The sequence below is a fragment of the Chiloscyllium punctatum genome, chromosome 49 (assembly GCF_047496795.1).
Source record: "Chiloscyllium punctatum isolate Juve2018m chromosome 49, sChiPun1.3, whole genome shotgun sequence".
NCBI classification, from domain to species: Eukaryota; Metazoa; Chordata; class Chondrichthyes; order Orectolobiformes; family Hemiscylliidae; genus Chiloscyllium; species Chiloscyllium punctatum.
This window is the reverse complement of record NC_092787.1, coordinates 42,092,100-42,113,451: the sequence shown is the minus strand read 5'-3', so window position 1 is coordinate 42,113,451 and position 21,352 is coordinate 42,092,100. Positions and strand designations below refer to the sequence as shown.

Below are 21,352 nucleotides of genomic sequence, written 5' to 3'. Positions count from 1 at the left end.
TTTAGTGTGTACATAAGAGTTCTAAATGTTCTTAAAAGAAAATTTCTAATAATTTCTGAGAGCTTATTCCTTCCTTTGTAAAGTGACCAGATAGCTAACTGCTGTTTTCCACCCAATTCATAAAAAGATTTCTCTATTCTCTGTTTTAAAACCGCTATATAGATCCTTGAATGAAAAGTGTGTTTTCGAATTCCCACATTTTGTCAAATGTATCTTATCCCATAGTGATTTTTTTTTGATATAACAATAAACGTTGAGGTGAATCCCTTTTATAGAATTTCTTCCAATATTTTCTCTAAAATAAATGCCATATCCACCACTTCATTGAGAGTGAGTGTTTCGGTTGCTAAGGTTACTGCTATTCTGGTCTTTTTAACTTCCCAAACAAAAGGATAACATTTACCCCCTTTTCCAACAAGAAAAAGTATAAATCTTCCTGCACTTGAGAACTCATCAGAGAGATGTGCACAAGGACCATCACCAAAAACAAGCAGGTTCATGCTGCTGGCATCACCCAATGTTGGACATTTGAAAACACTGCTCTGTTTTTACTTTCTCAATGTTTTATTCACCCGAATAGGAATCTACCTAGGGATTTTTCATAATCTTCTCAACTCAAAGACTTTAAAAACTTGCTTAGGTGTTCAGCTAATTCAGCTGTCCAATTTGCATTTCTTCTTTTTCAGTTTTGGAAGACGTCGCATCTTCTGAGGTCTTACTTTCACGATTAACAATTTCCAAGTGAGACTGCTGATGCAAATAGACACTCTTGATCCATTTCCAGTCCAATGAACTTAAAAGCCTCACCTCCAATTTTGAACTCTGCTTAAAGGCCATTAGTGACTATGTTTTCAAACTCACTGCTGTCATCCTACTAAAAGGAAGGAAGCTTACTTAAAGTTGGGGAGGCAAGGATCAGACAGGGCTTTAGAGGATTACAAGGGAGCCGGGAATGAACTGAAGAATGCACTTAGGAGGGCCACAGGGCGCATGAAAAAGCTTTAATGGGTAGGATTAGGGAAAACCCTAAGGCATTCTATACGTACGTGAGGAACAAGAGGATGGCCAGAGTGAGGGTCAGGCCAATCAGGGATAGTGGAGAGAACTTACACCTGGAATCAAAGGAGATGGGGATGTCCTCAATAAATACTTTGCTTCAGTATTCACTTCTGAGAGGGACCTTGACGTTTCTGAGGACAGCGTGAAACAGACTGATAAGCTCAAACAGGTTGCTGTTAAGAAGGAGCATGTGCTGAAAAGTTTGAAAAATGTAAGGATAGATAAATCCCCTGGGTCAGATGGGATATACCCAAGGTTGCTACAGGAAGTGAGGGAAGAGATTGCTGCACCTTTGGTGATGATCTTTGCATTTTCACTGCACACTGTAGTAGTACCAGATGACTGGAAGGTGGAAAATGTTATTTCCCTTGTTCAAGAAAGAGTATAGGGATAATCCTAGGAATTACAGACCAGTCAGTCTTATGTCTGTGATGGGGAAAGTATTGGAGAGAATTCTGAGAGACAAGATTTATGATTATTTGGAAAACAAAAGTTTGATTAGAGATAGTCAGCATGGCTTTGTGAGGGATAGGTCATGCCTCACAAACCTTATAGTTAGCGAGTTTTGAGAAGATTTGTAGCTCAGGTTGAGGTTCTGGATGTAGGTTTGCTCGCTGAGCTGGAAGATTCATTTTCAGACATGGCATGAGCCTCTGAATGAAGAACTGGTGGTGTAGCCCGCTTTCTATTTATATGTTTGAGTTTCCTTGGGCTGGTGATGTCATTTCCTGTGGTCACATCATTTCCCATGGTGATGTCATTTCCTGTTCTTTTTCTCAGGGGGTGGTAAATGGGATCCATTCCCACTGGAATGCCATGCTTCTAGGAATTCTCGCGCATGTTTCTGTTTGGCTAGTCCTAGGATGGATGTGTTATCCCAGTCGAAGTGGTGTCCTTCCTCATCTGTATGTAAGGATATTAGTGAGAGGGGGTCATGTCTTTTTGTGGCTAGCTCATGTTCATGTATCCTGGTGGCTAGTTTTCTGCCTGTTTATCCAATATAGTGTTTGTTATAGTTCTTGCAAAGTATTTTGCTTGCACTATAACATACTAAAACAGTAGCTAATGAACTTGAAAGACCCTATACTGACAACAAGCAAAATTAATGTCATTTATAAAATACCTTGCAAGAACTGTAACAAACATTACATTGGAAAAACAGGCAGAAAACTAGCCACCAGGATACATGAACATCAACTAGCCACAAAAAGACATGACCCACTTCCACTAGTCTCCTTACATATGGATGAGGAAGGACACCAGTTCGACTGGGATGACACATCCATCCTAGGACAAGCCAAACAACGGCTCGCAAGAGAATTCCTAGAAGCATGGCATTCCAACGGGAACTCTATCAACAAACACATTGATTTGGATCCCATTTACCACTCCCTGAGAAAAAGAACCAGAAATGATGTCACCACAGGAAATGGCATCACCAGCCCAAGGAAGCTTAAACATATAAATAGAAAGCAAGTCATGCCACCAGTACACCACTCAGAGGCTCACTGAAGATGTTACCAAAACGTCTGAAAACGAATCTTCTAGCTCAGCGAGCAAACCTACATCCAAAACCTTATTGAATTCTTTGAGGATGTGACAAAGCTCATTGGTGAAGGTAGAGCAATGGATATGGTGGATGTGGATTTTAGCAAGTCGTTTGATAAGATTCCCCATGGTAGGCTCATTTAGAAAGTAAGGAGGCATGGGATACAGGGAAGTCTGGTTGGCTGGATACAGAATTGGCTGGCCCACAGAACACACAGAGTGGTGGTAGATGAAAAGTATTCAGCCTGGAGCTCAGTGACCAGTGGTGTTCTGCAAGGAGTGGTTCTGGGGCCTCTGCTCTTTGTGATTTTCATAAATGACTTGGATGAGGAAGTGGAAAAGCGGGTTGGTAAGTTTGCCGATGGCATGAAGGTCGAAGGAGTTGCGGAGAGTGTGAAGGGCTGTTGTAGGTTGCAACGAGACATTGACAGGATGCAGAACTGGGCTGAGAAGTGGCAGATGGAGATCAACCTGGAAAAGGGTAAAGTGACTCACTGTGCAAGGTCAAATTTGAATGCACAATGCAGGGTTAAAAGCAGGATTCTTGGCAGTGTAGAAGAACAGTGGGATCTTGAGGGTCCATGTCCATAGATCCCTCAAAGTTGCCATCCAGTTGATAGGGTGTCAAGAAGGCGTATGGTGTGTTGGCTTTCATTAGATGGGGATTGAGTTTAAGAGCCATGAGGTTATACTGCAGCTCCATCATGCCCTGGTCAGAACACACTTAGAATAGTGTGTTCAGTTCCCATTGTCTCATTAGAAGGACGTGGAAGCTTGAGAGAGTGTACTGAGGAGATTTACCGGGATGCTTCCTGGACTGGAGGGCATGTCTTATGAAGAAAGCTAGGGATGTTGAAGGAGCTAGGGCTTTTCTCATTGGAGCGAAGAAGGATGAGAGGTGATTTGATAGAGGTGTACAGATGATGATAGGCTTAGATAGAGTGGATAGCCAGAGACTTGTTCCAATGCTGGAAAAGTGGGCATAATTTTAAGGTTATTGGAGGAAGGTTAGGGGAGATGTCAGAGATAGGTTCTTTACACGGAGAGTGGTGGGTGTGTGGAGTGCACTGCCAGCAGTGGTAGTAGACTCATATACATTTGGGACATATAAGCAACTCTTGGATAGGCACATGGAAGATAGTACAATGAAGGGAATGTAGATTAGTCTAATCTTGGAAGTCTATTTCCTGTGCTTACCCACTTCTGTGGTAGGGCTGGCTATCCCTTATTTGGTACCTCTGTCTACATCCCAAACTCTCTCCAGTTTTATAACTCTTTCTGCTTTGGCAGCTATTATTAATTCCTTACCTAACCTGTTTGTAAGCCATCAAGACTGGCCAAAACTTGAGCTTCTGTTCCTGGTGGCAGTCCTGGTTTGTAGTTTTATTCCTTGATCTTGTCAAGCTACACCTTTGACCTTGCCTTTGACCTCTTTATGGTCTGTTACTGTTTGACCTCACCCTCTCCCATTAAAAGAATCCCTTTCAACACTCCCTGAATTTCTCTCCAGGGACATGTTCATTCCTAAAACCACTTTCCAGAGCTTACAAAAATAGAAGGAAAGAAAACAAGTTGTATTTTATGTTCACAATCCATGGATCTAACAGCTTTCCTCCATCCCGTGATATTATATTATATTTCCCAGTGATTATCCCCGCTCTGCTTCCAATATGTTAATTTCTCCACTGACTAGGGCTTCTAGAAAATAAATGATTTTATTTCCCACATTTGGTATATGGTCTCTGCGACCAATGAACACAGCCCAGTGGCGAAGGGCTGTTCAAGTGGACTTGACCCAGGGGGTGGGTTGTTAAAGGGGACATACCTTCTGGAGGATCCTCTTCCAGTGCTGCCTCCATAGGATAATGATGATGATGAGGAAGAGGAGGAGAATGATGGTTACCAAACAGCCAATCAGAATGGAGGTGCTGCTGTCCTCAACCTTGTTAATAGGTCTACTGATGGTGTGAGGAGGGGAGCTGTCCATGGGGGCTGGGGGGGAGAGAGAGAGAGAGAGAGAAAATGTGAGACAGACACAGAGTGCGAGAAAGAGGGAGAGGGTGGAGGAAAGAATGTGGAAGAGACAGGAAGAGAGACAGACAGGGTGGGAGCAGAGACAGACAAAGAGAGCGAGACAGAAAGAGCAAGAAAGACAGGGGAAAAGTGTGGGAGAGACAGAGAGAGGAGACGGGGGTGGGGGGGAAGAGAGAGGAGACGGGGGGGGGGGGGGGGGAGAGAGAGACAGACAGACAGAAAGAAAGAAAAAGAGAGAGAGAGAGTAGGATAAGGGGAGACGAAAGATAGCAATGGTGAAGTTTTGCAAATCCCAGAAGCTCTTTACCAAGGGTGAGGGTGATGAGGTTGTTGACAGTATCATTCAGCGTGGGGGTAAGAAAACTGGTCGCACTCAGTGTTGGTGAGAGGCTGGGCCTGGAGCCCAGGTCAAGACCGGCATTTGGTCTGGGAGTACTCAGAACCGCTGGGATTTGGGAAGTACCCTCTCTCCAGGAAGGCTGAGGGTGTTCCAAAGGATTCGCTCCCCCTACATCTGTCAAAAGATACAATTAAAAAGTTAATGATGAGGCAAACTCTGCAGAAACACAGGAGGACCAGTTCCACCACAGAACACACCAGATGGCCTCCTTCTTTAGAGACCGCAATTTCCCTTCCCACGTGGTTAAAGATGCCCTCCAACGCATCTCGTCCACATCCCGCACCTCTGCCCTCAGACCCCACCCCTCCAACCGTAACAAGGATAGAACGCCCCTGGTGCTCACCTTCCACCCTACAAATCTTCGCATAAACCAAATCATCGGCCGACATTTCCGCCACCTCCAAACAGACCCCACCACCAGGGATATATTTCCCTCCCCACCCCTTTCCGCCTTCCGCAAAGACCGTTCCCTTCGCAACTACCTGGTCAGGTCCACGCCCCCCTACGACCCACACTCCCATCCTGGCACTTTCCCCTGCCACCGCAGGAACTGTAAAACCTGTGCCCACACCTCCTCCCTCACCTCTATCCAAGGCCCTAAAGGAGCCTTCCACATCCATCAAAGTTTTACCTGCACATCCACTAATATCATTTATTGTATCCGTTGCTCCCGATGTGGTGTCCTCTACATTGGGGAGACTGGGCACCTCCTAGCAGAGCACTTTAGGGAACATCTCCGGGACACCCGCACCAATCAACCAAACCGCCCCGTGGCCCAACATTTCAACTCCCCCTCCCACTCTGCCGAGGACATGGAGGTCCTGGGCCTCCTTCACCGCCGCTCCCTCACCACCAGACGCCTGGAGGAAGAACGCCTCATCTTCCGCCTCGGAACACTTTACTCCCAGGGCATCAATGTGGACTTCAACAGTTTCCTCATTTCCCCTTCCCCCACCTCACCCTCGTTCTAAACTTCCAGCTCAGCACTGTCTCCTTGACTTGTCCGGACTTGTCCTACCTGCCTATCTTCTTTTCCACCTATCCACTCCACCCTCTCCTCCTTGACCTATCACCTTCATCCCCTCCCCCACTCACCCATTGTACTCTATGCTACTTTCTCCCCACCCCCACCCTCCTCTAGCTTATCTCTCCACGCTTCAGGCTCACTGCCTTTATTCCTGATGAAGGGCTTTTGCCCGAAACATCGATTTCGAAGCTACTTGGATGCTGCCTGACCTGCTGTGCTCTTCCAGCACCACTAATCCAGAATCTGGTTTCCAGCATCTGCAGTCATTGTTTTTACCTCGTTGATTGAAACACATTGCTGCCTGCCCCCTTCAATTTCCCAGGCACTCTTTGCGCCTCCTGGGATTTTCCCATGATCCCTGGGACTGCCACTGCCAATGTCTAGGGCCTGACACTCCCAAATCACCTGGTAGCCAACACCTAGAGGAAACTCCTCAGCAGGAACTAGAACTGCACCCTACAGCCTCCCCTCTCAAGACATTTATTGGGAATTCAAAACTGCACTGTGTGTCTTATTCACTTGATTCTACCATACCTACATGTATCAGCAAAGGGAGTCTACTAGAATGGTGGTAATAGAAGAAACAGCTGTCATCTAATCTGCTCTGAAGGAATGCTGAACATCTAGTGGCACGATGGAACAGGAGACTGATATATTAATTATGGGGTAACCGGGGGGGGGGGAGAATGGTTGTACAATTATAGGGAGTTAATCATCAGCGGGGGAGTGTTTTACCAAGTATCTTTAATTGAAATAAAGTTCTCAGCATAAAAGTGTTATCTTTTCACTCAAGTGTAGGAGATTGAGATTGAGAGGCAACCTTCTATAAGCTTATAAAATATTGAAGGGGACTAGATAGAGTTAATGGGGCAGGGAATTTCAAGACTAAGGTGCACATTTTTGAGGTGAGAGCAAAGAGATTTTAAAAAGACACAAGGGGAAATTTTTTTATCCAGGGGTGGGGTTGGTGGATTACGTTTAAAAGACGTTTGGATAAGTAGATGAATAGGAAATGATTTGGACCAGGAGCAGGCAGGTGGGACCAGTTTAGTCTGGGATTATGTTAAGCAGGAACTGGTTGGACAAAGGGTCTGTTTCTGTGCTGTATGACTCAATGACTATAAATAGTTTGTGCAGTTCCAATTGTGAATGACTCTGGCTGATTATAAAACTTGTTTGTATTTGAAGAACTTTACAACCACTCCCCAGTTGCTCCCTTTCAGACTAATATTCCGGACCCAATGACATCAGTGAACGCTGATCTTCATGGTCAACAGGATCCTGGCTGTCTACCCTGTGAGACTGAGATAAAGGACAGACCTTGGTTGCTGATGGAGTGGTGACAGTCATTACCTGCGACTGTTGACTGGAAGGAGATCTCACTGAACAACATCCAGCGGTCTGCAAAGTAGAACCGGCAGCGGATCGCCTTACCCAGCCTCTGGCCTAGGGGTACAACAACGAACCGCGCACTTGGGTTCTTGTCGTCCATCACTGTGGTTACCCCGACCGACTCGGGCTCCCAGTTTGCCACCAGCTGCTGCTTGAAGTAACACTCAACCCGGTGGAAAATCTTCACCGATTTTGTGTACAGATTGTTACAGTGAACCTGTGGGAGAGACCGAGTCAGTCAAGGGAGAGACAGACAGAGAGAGGGGAAAAGGGAAGTGGGTGAAGGGGAGAATACAACAAAGGGTCACAGAGGGAAATGAGAGGACAGAGGGATTCAGTCAGTCACAAAGACAAAGTCAGAGAGAGAGTCAGAGGAAAGAAAGAGAGGGAGCCCACATGATTGGAAAAAGAGACAGTGTGTCACATTGAAAGGAAAAGGACAGGAACGGGAGCAGTGATCAAGGAGAGTGGGTGAATTGGGGGTGGGGTGGGGATGATGGAGGACGGGGAAGGGTAGGGAAAGAGGATGGGGGATTGACAATGGAGGACAGGAGAGAAGGTGGGGGAGAGGGAGATGGAGAATGGGGGGGGGGGGGGGACCATGTACAAAAGGAGCTGAACTTGACGAGGTGGAGGGTGGCCTGTGGAGATGGTGTACCTCCTGAATTTATTTCACTTGTTGTATTATGTGGGGGAGGGGGAGAAAGACAATTATCTGCTTAACTGGGAGTTTGGAACTTCACTCTGAACTCATGGTGTTCCCAGGCTTTCTGGAAGGTGTTAGTGAAAGCAGTTGGAGAACAGTGAGGTCATGGGGTGCTGAATAAATGGTCAGCAAAATAAATCCTCCAATCACTGAGACTTAAGTGACAGGTTTTGACTCTCAATGTTTTTTAATTATTCATTCACAGGATGTGAATATTACTGGCTTGGCCAGCGTTTACTGTACTGAAAATGTAAGCTCACTGGTTTGGAGGTGGTTTCGTATATCTGATTAACAGCCTCCATGTGATAAACTCTGCCACGTTACCTTGCGCTACTTGCCACTCTACAGGATGAACAGAGAGAGAGACAGCTCAAAGGGAGCACAGTGTTAACACACAGACTCTCAGTTCCTGAACAAGGCCAAATATTAGCACCCTGGAATGTACTTGTACAGGGGGAGACTGCTTTACCTCCCCCAGGTAGAATCATAGAATCCCTAAAGCGTGGAAGCAGGCCATTCAGCCCATCAAGTCCCAATGAAGTGGAGGGTTAAATGAGTGAATTAACAACACAGCAGGAGACAATGATTCTGAGCATTACTAACTCCTGTTGATGCTGCTGAGCACTTTAGCGAGGGAAAGCATGTTTCAGAGAGATCCCAGGATTCAGGAGGAGGTTGTAATGGGGAGATACTCAGGAGAGTGGGCACAGGAGGTGAGAAATAGATTGAGGACCAGCCTGACAGTCAGCAGACCACTGGCTTCTTGCACACTGACCTTCATGCTGGAGAAGTTCCTGCATTGGTCAAACTCAAATTCCAGCTCCACATATTGGCCAGCGAAGGTCTCGTTGCTCCAGCCAATGTAGTCGTAGCCCGGCCACACACGGTACTCATGGCTCTGGGTGAAATCATCCAACCCCAGGACCCCGTCTGTCAGCTGACCCAGACCATCATGACTGCGCCTAGGCAGAGAGTGGCATCAGTCAGACCTCAGCCAAGATCAGACCCAAGGTGAGAGCTAACAAGACGTTAACCATCCATCCAGCCCTCCCACCCATCTCTTGGAGCTGCATCACTGTAGGCTGAGAAGCCTGAGCACACACTGTGTAGGCAATGGATGCTGTTGAAATCTCTGAAGTTAGGTACTATACGGATTACAAGGTAACCAGAATCAAAATCTACTCCAAAAATTTCTCAATACTCTGCATTGAACAGACATTGGCACAATCAAACCACTTATGAATGACAGGAACAAACAAGTGCATTCAATACCCGATGCATCCAGACACTAATCTTGGGTCATATGGTAAGTACTGGTTAAACCTTCTCCATTATCACTTCTTCACTACCGGAGCGTAGAGGCTCACCTGGAGTCTTGGATGCCATCATAGGTGGAGTCATTGAGGTAGACGACTGCTGCCCCTGGCTTTCCGATGGTCTGTCCCACAGGCCCACTGTACGAATACAGGCCATCTGGACACAGATATCAATGAGAAAATCAGCTTCTCTCTCTCTCTCACACACACACACACACACACACACACAGACACAGACACATATGCACTCACATCCACTCTCGGGGAACCGGGACCCAGGAAAAGAATTCCACTTGAAATAAACAGATTCTAATCATTATCTGAATGGCCTGCTTCAACAGAAGAACAGGAAAAAATAGGAGCAGGAAGAAGTCATTTGGCACCTGGCTTCAATAAGATCATGATTTAATTGGAATTGTGGCTTTAACCACCTCCCTGCTTGTGCTCCTTGGCTCCCTCAAAGAATACATATCTGACTAACACAGCCGTAAATATTCAGTGAATGAACCTCCACTGCTCTCTGTGGAAGAGAATCTCAAAGCTTATTAGCTCAGAGCAAAGGAATTCCACACCCGCTCCCCTTGTAACACATTTCCTTTACCTTCCGAATCACTTGGTGTGCCTGAATACTAACCTGTTGTGATTCACATACAAGAACACCCAGGTCGAGCTGCAACATTTTGCAGTCTCTCTCCGTTTAACTAACTATCTGCTTTTCTTGTCTTCCTGCCAATGTGGACAACTTCATATTTTCCCAAATTGTACTCTATCTGCCAATTTGCACATTTATAACCCCAAAATAGCATGCATCTTTTTCCTGGATTGTGACCTTTTATACAGCACCCAATTGAATATAGTTTGTGAATCAAGATGCACGACATCTATCGGCTCTCCTTTATCCACCCTGCTCATTTCATCCTCAAAATATTCCAATAAATTTGTCAAACCATGTTGACATTTTTAAATAAAAACATAACACACTGAAACAAAGTCCAGTTATTATTTGTTTAATAATAAACTATTGTAATTTCTCAATGCTAGATATTAGACCAGCTGGCATTTAGTTTCCTGCTTTCGGACTCCTTCCCTTCTCGGGCTGTTACCTTTGCACTTGATGTATATTAAATAAAGAGCCCAGCAACTCTGGACATCACAGAGGGAATCACAAACTGTTTGGAATAATGTTAAAGCTCACGGTAACACAAGGAGTGTCAGCTGCTTTGAATCTTTAAACTACAGGCTGGGATACGATGTGGGGGTGTTGGACTGGGGGATAGACAAAGTCAGGAATCACACGACACCAGGTTATAATCCAACAGATCCGACCTGACGAAGGGGACTACTTGTGATTTCAAATAAACCTGTTGCACTATAGACTGGTGTCGTGTGATTTCTGACTTTGCAGGGAGGGAAGGTCAAGGAAGACTCACCAGCCCAGGCACAGCCGTACAGCTCAACCCGCATACACACACTCGATGGCTGCTCAGTCACTGGAATCACCCGCACGTAGCGGGCAATGATCGGAGGCCGTAAGTCCTTCAGTACAATATCGTAAGTGTTGACATTTCCAGGAATAATCTGTAAGATAAAAGGACATGCCAGAGATTAGAAGGCTGCAGGTTGGTACAGGGCCTGTACCTGTACAGAAAAGCAGCAGACTGAGCAAACACATTTAGCTCAACATTTCACCAAAGTCTACTGATCTAGTCCCCTCTCATAGTGCACGCTCTAACGCCATCGCAGTGGCACCATGGGTCATTGACAGTGCTATCAAATAGCACTTTCTCAGCCACGGAATTATAAAAGAGGTGGCAAATGAAGCAGTAGATGCATTGCTGTTAATTTTCCAAAATTCACAAACTTCTGGTAAGGTGCCATCAGGCTTCAAAGTAACAGACATAACTCCTCTACTCAAGAAAGGAAGGAGGGAGGCGGCAAACTATAAACCATTTAACTTGGCATCTGTCACGGGGAAGGTGCTAAAACTGATCATTGAGGAGGTTATATTTGGGCATTTACAAAAAAGACAAGGTAATTGAGAAAAGTCAGCACCGTTTTATGAAATATAAATCATTCTTAACTGGTTTATTTGAGTTCTTTGAAGGAGGAATGCGCTGTCAATAAATGGAAGCCTGTAGACTTATTATACATAGATTTCCAGAAGACATTTCTAAAGGTGCCACACAAAAGATTCGTGCGCAAAGGAGGAGTTCAAAATGTGAGCAGTAACAAGTTATGTAGATAGAAATAAACACAAACTGAAATTGCTGGAAAAACTCTGCAGGTCTGGCAGTATCTGTTGAGAGAAAGCAGAGTTTACATTTCAGGTCGGGTGAGGCCTTTTCAGAACTAGAAGCATCTCAGGAAAGGTAGTATCCATACTGACGACAGGGGGGGGTGGGGAGGAGGAGAAGGACTGATGGATAGGTCGATGCACAGAGAGAGAGAGAGAGAAAAGGTAGGCAGGCAAAGGGATTGTTGATAGGAAGCCATGGAAACAACAGGGTCCTTCAATAGTTTTAAGGCAGAGGTGGATAGATTCTCGTTAGGTACAGGAATCAAAACTTCTCAGGAGTTGATAGGGATGTGGAACTCAAAACACAAACTGTACAGCCTCTCTTCAAGGTTGGAGCAGATGGTATGGGTAAGCATTTAATTCAGGGAGGGGGGGGGGGATTAGAATGCCATTAGGCAGGAGCTGGGGTGCCTAAATTGGGAAAGATGTTCTCAGGGAAATGTACAACAGAAATGTGGAGGTTGTTTTAGAAGCACCTGCTAATAAAGCTGGACAGGTTTGTCCCACTGAGGCAGGGAAGGGATGGTAGGGTGAAGGAAACTTGGGTGACAAGGGATGTGGAACATCTAGTCGAGAGGAAACTTACTTAAGGTTGAGGAGGCAAGGATTAGACAGGGCTTTAGAGGGTTACAAGGTAGACAGGAAGGAACTGAAGAATGATCTTAGGAGAGCTAGAAGGGGACATGAAAAAGCCTTGGTGGATAGGATTAAGGAAAATCCTAAGGTATTCTATACTTATGTGAGGAACAAGAGGATGGCCAGAATGAGGGTCGGGCCAATTAGGGATAGTGGAGGGAACTTGCGCCTAGAGTCAGAGGAGATAGGGGAGGTCATTAATAAATACTTTGCCTCAGTATTCACTACTGAGAGGGACCTTGACATTTCTGAGGACAGCGTGAAACAGGCTGATATGCTCAAACAGGTTGACGTGAGGAAGGAGGATGTACGGAAAAGTTTGAAAAAGATAAGGATAGATAAGTCCCCGGGCCGGACGGGATGCACCCTGGGTTACTACAGGAAGTGAGGGAAGAGATTGCTACATCTTTGGTGATAATCTATGTGTCCTCACTGTCCACTGGAGTAGTGCCAGATGATTAGAGGGTGGCAAATGTTATTCCCTTGTTCAAGAAAGGGAATGGGGATAATTCTGGGAATTACAGATGTGTCAGTCTTATGGCTGTGATGGGCAAAGTATTGGAGAGGATTCTGAGAGTCAGGATTTATGATTATTTGTAACACCATAGTTTGATTAGAGATAGTCAGCATGGTTTTCAGAGGGGCAGGTCAGCCCTCACAAATCTTACTGTATTATTTGAGGATATGACAAAACACATTGATGAAGGCAGAGCAGGTAAGACTGATAAGGTTCCCCATGGTAGGCTCATTCAGAAAGTAAGGAGGCATGGGATATAGGGAAACGTGTCCGTCTGGATACAGAATTGGCTGGCCCATAGAAGACAGAGGGTGGTAGTATTCAGCCTGGAGCTTGGTAACCAGTGGTGTTCCGCAGGGATCAGTTCTGGGGCCTCTGCTCTTTGTGATTTTTATAAATTACTTGGATGAAGAAGTGGAAGGGATGGGTTAGTAAGTTTGCCGATGACATGAAATTGGTGGAGTGGTGGATAATGTGGAGGGCTGTTGTAGGTTGCAACGAGACATCGACAGGATGCAGAACTGGGCTGATAAGTAGCAGATAGAGTTCAACCTGGAAAAGTGTGAGCTCATTCACTTTGGAAAGTCAAATTTGAATGCAGAATACAGGGTTAAAGGCAGGATTCTTGGCAGTGTGGAGGAAGAGAGGGATTTTGGGCTCCATGTCCATAGATCCCTCAAAGTTGCCACCCACATTGATAGGGTTGTTAAGAAGGTGTATGCTGGTTTTTATTAACGGGGGCTTGAGTTTAAGAGCTGCGAGCTTATGCTGCAGCTCTACAGGGTCCTGGTTAGGCCACACATGGAATATTGTGTTCAGTTCCCATTGCCTCATTATAGGAAGGATGTGGAAGCTTTAGAGAGGGTGCAGAGGAGATTCACCAGGATGCTGCCTGGACTAGAGGGCATGTCATATGAAGAAAGGTTGACAGAGCTAGGAATTTTCTCACTGGGATGAAGAAGGATGAGGGGTGACTTTATAGAGATCTACAAGATGTTGAGAGGCATAGATAGAGTGGATGGCCAGAGCCATTTCTGAGAAAAAGTCTATCATGGGGGCGCATAATTATAAGGTGATTGGAGGAAGGTTTAGGGGAGATGTCAGAGGTAGGTTCTTTACACAGAGAGTGGTGGGTGTGTGGAGTGCACTGCCAGCGTTGGGAGTAGAGTCAGATACATTAGGGACATTTAAGCAACTGTTGGCACATGGATGATAGTAAAATGAAGGGTATGCAGGTTAGTCTGATCTTAGAGTTGGATAAAAGGTCGGCACAACATCGAGGGCTGAAGGGCCTGTACTGTGCTGTACTGTACTATGTTCTGTGATCCTACTGAATGGACAGCAGAATTGAGGGGGCAGGGTTGGAGGGCTTGTGCTATACAGGGAGGCTGAATAAGCTGGAGCTATTTTCCCTGGAGTGTCAGAGGCTGAAGAGTGACCTTATAAGTAGTTTATAAAATCATGGAGGGCATTGATAGGGTGAATAGCCAAGGTCTTTTTCCCAACGGTAGGGGAGTCCAAAACTAGAGCATAGGTTTAGGGTGAGAGGAGAAAGATTTAAAAGGGACTTAAGGGTCAACTTTTTCATGCAGAGGGTGGTGCATGTATAGAATGAACTGCCAGAGGAAGTGGTGGAGGCTGATACAATGACAACTTTTGAAAGACAGCTGGATGGATACATGAATATAAAGGGTTGAGGGGGACATGGGTCAAATGCTAGCAAATGGGACTAGATTAACTTAGAATATCTGATCGGAATGAATGAGTTGAACTAAAGGGTCTATTTCCATGCTATACACCTTTATGACTATAGAGCCGATTCCTGCTCCTAGTTCATATATAACCTTCTCACCGACGCTAAACTTGGGTTCCATTCAGCTCATGCCATCATTATAGCCTTGGTCTAAATGTAGATAAAGAAGCTGAATTCTAGAGGCGAGATGACTGATATTTATGCTGCATGTGACCAATTGTGGCATCAAGAGACCCTTCAAATCTAGAGTCAATGGGAATTGGGAAACTCACCACTGGAGTCAAAGCTGGCATATAGCACGATAGTTGTGGTTATTGGAAGTCCATCACCTCAGCTCTAAACCATCACTGCAGGAGTTCCCCAGGATAATATTTTCTAATCAACCTGTTCAAAGGTGTTCTTAGAAATGTGTGGAGCAGGTGGGACTTGAACCCAAGTCTCGACCCAGAGTAAGGACACTATCACAAGGTGAGATTTCCTCAAAGGAGTACTCAAGCTCTGACCATTTTCAGCTGATTCATCAATGACCTTTGTTCCATCAGAAGGGCAGAAGTGGTGGAATGTTCACGATGACCGCAAAACGTTCTGCACTATTCACGACTCCTCAGATTCTGAAGCAGTCCATGTTCAAAAACAATAAGACTGGGACAACATGCTGGTTGAGCTTACAAACTTTTTCCCCGGGTACAACAGAGTGTTACAAGGGGACATAAATTTAAGGTGAAGGGTGAAAGGTATAGGGGAGATGTCAGGGGTGGGTTCTTTACGCAGAGTGGTGGGGGCATGGAATGCGCTGCCCATGGGAGTGGTAGAGTCAGAATCATTGGCGACCTTTAAGCGGCATTTGGATAGGTACATGGATGGGTGCTTAATCTAGGATAGAAGTTCGGCACAACATCGTGGGCCGAAGGGCCTGTTCTGTGCTGTATTGTTCTATGTTCTAAATGGCAATGAGCAGTTTTTTCCTCAAAATTCATGTGTGGGATGCTGTCTGGCCAGCATTTATTGCCCGTCTCTAGTTGCCCCTTGGTGGTGAGCTGCCTTCTTGAACCGCTGCAGTCCACCTGCTGTGGGTTAACCCACACTGTCCCTTAGGGAAGGAATTATAGGATTTTGACCCAATGACAGTGAAGGAACGGCGATATATTGCCAAGTCAGGATGGTGAGGGGCTTGAGAATGCCACAAGTACCAGGTAATGATCATTTCCACAGGAGAGAATCCCTAAACTGGGCAGCATGGTGGCTCAGTGGTTAGCACTGCTGCCTCAGCGCCGGGACACAGGTTCAATTCCAGCCTCAGGTGACTGTCTGTGTGGAGGTTGTACATTCTCCCCATGTCTGCGTGGGTTTCCTCTGGGTGTTCTGGTTTCCTCCCATAGTCCAAAGATGTGCAGGTTAGATGAATTGGCCATGTTAAATTGCCCGTAATGTTAGGTACATTAGTCAGATGTAAATATAGGGTAGGGGAATGGGTCTGGGTGGGTTACTCTTCAGAGGATCAATGTGGACTTGTTGGGCTGAATAGCCTGTTTCAAGACTGTGGGGAATCTAAACCTTCCACTATGAAGATCATGGAGGTTAACATTGGTCACAAATGATACTGGATGAGCCACATAAATACTGTGACTACAAGAGGCTGGGAATCACGCAGCGAGTAATTCACCCAGACTCCACAAAACCTGTCCAGCATCTGAAGGAACAACTTAGGAGAGTGAGGAAAATCTTCACACTTGCCTGGATGAGCACTGCTCCAACTACACACAAGAAGCTCAACATCATCAATTAGAAATCAGCCTATTGATTGACACCCTCTCCACGACGTTCAACTTTCACTCTCACAACCACCGAGGCCCAGAGGCAGCAGTGTGCACCATCTATAAGATGTACAGGTGCAATTTACCAAAGGACCTTCACAAACTACGTTAAACCTGACTTCAACCACTTGGAGAAACAAAGGCAGCAGATGCATACACGTACTAGTATTTGCAAGCTCCCTTCCACACACTGTCCTGACTTGCAAACAGATCACAGTTCCTCCAGTATCGCTGGAACAAAGCCCTAGAACTCCCTCCCTGAGGACATTGTGGGTTAATCTACAGCAATGTGGACTGCAGCAGGTCAGGGAAGGTAGGTTGCCCTCACCCTCACAGGGGAGATTAGGGACAGGTATTAAATACTGGCCCAGCCAGTGATGCCCATGTGCCTTATGTGTTTTGAGATTCCATGAGGAAGCAGGTGTGTGGGTGGAGTGGGCAGTGTTGTCTTCACCTGTTTCCCCTGGCGATCCTTCCAGGTTATCCAGCGCCTCCCATCCCGGCTGTAATCCAGTTGGTAAGCACGGGCAAACTCATTGCCATTTCCGTAAGCGTGACGCCCCTGTGTGCCAAGCAGTGTGATAAAGGTGAGGGCATGAAGGTCAATCTGCAGGTATTCCACACTGTCAGGGTACAGGAGGTCGACTGGACACCAGGCTCCATCACCCCGCTCCTTCTCCAGTCTGAAAGACAACACAAAGCACTTACATCACTGTCACGGTACCAGGAGGGGGCAGTAAGACACCACATTAACCCACCAGCAGCACTTGCAGTTAGTCAGCATGGATTAACAGTCTCTTACAGCTCTCACATTTATTGTGCAGTATCAGCAACCAGGGCAGCTGGCATGGCACCTACCAAGCAATGTGTAATTCTCCAGCAATCCTCATCACCAGCACCTTCTGTTACAGCAGAGTTCAGCACTAGTGGAATGCCAACACGAAGTCCAGGTGAACGTTCACCGTATGTGATACTGGGCAGGCAGAGGATTTGACTGAGAGAGCAACAAAACCAAGCCTCAAACTTGGGTGAGTGCACACAAAGGGGTAGAGTAACACACACGTGTGTACAGGCAGAGTAACAAACATAGAACACATGAACACAGTAACACGCATGCACACAGAAAGACATCATTTATATTTATTTCTCAGCTCTCCCTCATCAACTCTCATGTACACATACACATCTAATTCCCTCATACACACATACATACGCACACCCTCAACTCTCCCACAAAAACACACGCACCCCCTACTCTCCCATGAAAACACACACCCACTACTCTACCTCACACACATGCACACCCACTCTCCCCCACACACGCGCACCCCCTACTCTCCCTCAAAAACACATGCACGCCCGCTCTCCCTCACACATGCACGCTCACTCTCTCATACACACACCCCCACACACTCTGTCACACATGCACTCCTATTCTCCAATGCACATGCGTTCCCCCACTCTCTCACGCCCGTCCCCACATGCACACACATGCTGCACCTCCCACGACCCTCTGGTTGCCCTCTCTCACACACACACACGCCCACTCTCTATTACCCTCTCTCACACACACACACGCCCACTCTCTATTACCCCCTCTCACACACACACACACGCCCACTCTCTATTACCCCCTCTCTCACACACACACGCCCACTCTCTATTACCCTCTCTCACACACACACATGCCCACTCTCTATTACCCCCTCTCTCACACACACACACGCCCACTCTCTATTACCCCCTCTCTCACACACACACGCCCACTCTCTATTACCCCCTCTCTCACACACACACGCCCACTCTCTATTACCCCCTCACACACACACACACGCCCACTCTCTATTACCCCCTCACACACACACACACGCCCACTCTCTATTACCCCCTCTCTCACACACACGCCCACTCTCTATTACCCCCTCTCTCTCACACACACACGCCCACTCTCTATTACCCCCTCTCTCACACACACGCCCACTCTCTATTACCCCCTCTCTCACACACACACGCACACTCTCTATTACCCTCTCTCACACACACACACGCCCACTCTCTATTACCCTCTCTCACACACACACACGCCCACTCTCTATTACCCCCTCTCTCACACACACACGCCCACTCTCTATTACCCCCTCTCTCACACACACACACGCCCACTCTCTATTACCCCCTCTCTCACACACACACACGCCCACTCTCTATTACCCCCTCTCACACACACACACGCCCACTCTCTATTACCCCCTCTCTCACACACACACACGCCCACTCTCTATTACCCCCTCTCTCACACACACACACGCCCACTCTCTATTACCCCCTCTCTCTCATACACATGCGCCCACTCTCTATTACCCCCTCTCACACACACACACGCCCACTCTCTATTACCCCCTCTCTCACACACACACGCCCACTCTCTATTACCCCCTCTCTCTCACACACACGCCCACTCTCTATTACCCCCTCTCTCACACACACACACGCCCACTCTCTATTACCCCCTCTCTCACACACACACGCCCACTCTCTATTACCCCCTCTCTCACACACACACGCCCACTCTCTATTACCCTCTCTCACACACACACGCCCACTCTCTATTACCCCCTCTCTCTCACACACACACGCCCACTCTCTATTACCCCCTCTCTCACACACACACACGCCCACTCTCTATTACCCCCTCTCACACACATGCGCCCACTCTCTATTACCCCCTCTCTCACACACACACGCCCACTCTCTATTACCCTCTCACACACACACACGCCCACTCTCTATTACACCCTCTCTCACACACACACACGCCCACTCTCTATTACCCTCTCTCACACACACACGCCCACTCTCTATTACCCCCTCTCTCCCACACACACGCCCACTCTCTATTACCCCCTCTCTCACACACACACACGCCCACTCTCTATTACCCCCTCTCTCACACACACACACGCCCACTCTCTATTACCCCCTCTCTCACACACACACACGCCCACTCTCTATTACCCCCTCTCTCACACACACACACGCCCACTCTCTATTACCCCCTCTCACACACACACACGCCCACTCTCTATTACCCCCTCTCTCACACACACACACGCCCACTCTCTATTACCCCCTCTCTCACACACACACACGCCCACTCTCTATTACCCCCTCTCTCACACACACACGCGCCCACTCTCTATTACCCCCTCTCTCACACACACACGCGCCCACTCTCTATTACCCCCTCTCTCACACACACACACGCCCACTCTCTATTACCCCCTCTCTCACACACACACACGCCCACTCTCTATTACCCCCTCTCTCACACACACACACGCCCACTCTCTATTACCCCCTCTCTCACACACACACGCTCACTCTCTATTACCCCCTCTCTCACACACACACACGCCCACTCTCTATTACCCCCTCTCTCACACACACACGCTCACTCTCTATTACCCCCCTTGCACACACACGCCCACTCTCTATTACCCCCTCTCTCACACACACACGCTCACTCTCTATTACCCCCCTTGCACACACACGCCCACTCTCTATTACCCCCTCTCTCACACACACGTGCCCATTCTCTATTACCCCCTCTCTCACACACACGCCCACTCTCTATTACCCCCTCTCTCACACACACACGCCCACTCTCTATTACCCCCTCTCTCACACACACACGCCCATTCTCTATTACCCCCTCTCTCACACACATGCCCACTCTCTATTACCCCTCCCGCACACACGCGTCCACTCTCTATTACCCTCTCTCACACACCCACGCCCACTCTCTATTACCCCCTCTCTCGCACACCCACACCCACTCTCTATTACCCTCTCTCACACACCCACGCCCATTCTCTATTACCCCCTCTCTCACACACCCACACCCACTCTCTATTACCCCCTCTCTCGCACACCCACGCCCACTCTCTATTACCCCCTCTCTCGCACACCCACGCCCACTCTCTATTACCCTCTCTCACACACCCACGCCCACTCTCTATTACCCTCTCTCACACACCCACGCCCATTCTCTATTACCCCCTCTCTCGCACACCCACGTCCATTCTATATTACCCCCTCTCTCGCACACCCACGCCCACTCTCTATTACCCCCTCTCTCGCACACCCACGCCCACTCTCTATTACCCCCTCTCTCGCACACACACGCCCATTCTCTCTATGCTCCTCACACATGCCTACTTGCCTGCCCCACTCACCACCCCACACTCTTGCTCCTGAGCACATAAGCCCCCGTCACGTGCACACATGCCCCACCCAGCACGCACACGTGCAGACATGCCTCCCCCATGCCCCACTCTCACACACGTGCCTCCCCCATGCCCCACTCTCACACACGTGCCTCCCCCATGTCCCGCGCTCACACACGTGCAGACATGCCTCCCCCATGCCCCACACTCCCACACGTACATACATGCCTACTCCTCGGACACACCCACCCACCCTCTCTTGACCCCTCTCGCAGACGCATACTCACTCTCTATCTCTTGCCCTTTAAGTGCATACACACACCCCTCACAGGCACACACCCACTGTCTCTCGTCCCATCTTATGCCTGCTCTCTCCCTCTCCATCACACACACAAACCCATGCTCTCTGACACCCTCTCTCAAAACAGCAACATGCTCCCTCCCTGTTATGTGCACACATATTCTGCCCTCTGTCACATGCAGGCACCCCCTCACTCCCCCACACTCTCTCACACACACAGCCCCCCCCACTCTCTCTCACACACACACAGCGCCCCCCACTCTCTCTCTCGCACACACAGCCCCCCCCACTCTCTCACTATCGCACACACAGCTCCCCCCACTCACT

General features: G+C 47.6%; 1 protein-coding gene across 2 annotated transcripts in view; it reads right to left on the bottom strand.

Annotated features, from left to right (window-relative positions):
* The window catches only part of LOC140469638 (discoidin domain-containing receptor 2-like), a 143,679-nt gene that overhangs the window by 11,757 nt on the left and 110,570 nt on the right, over positions 1-21,352 (bottom strand). For both annotated transcript variants that reach the window (XM_072566336.1, XM_072566337.1), the window contains exons 4-10: positions 16,953-17,181; positions 10,913-11,060; positions 9,534-9,639; positions 8,942-9,128; positions 7,422-7,677; positions 4,949-5,155; positions 4,433-4,599 (exon numbers count right to left, since the gene is read on the bottom strand). In XM_072566336.1, the coding sequence (XP_072422437.1) occupies positions 4,433-4,599; positions 4,949-5,155; positions 7,422-7,677; positions 8,942-9,128; positions 9,534-9,639; positions 10,913-11,060; positions 16,953-17,181 (1,300 nt within the window). The remainder of the gene's footprint in view (positions 1-4,432; positions 4,600-4,948; positions 5,156-7,421; positions 7,678-8,941; positions 9,129-9,533; positions 9,640-10,912; positions 11,061-16,952; positions 17,182-21,352) is intronic.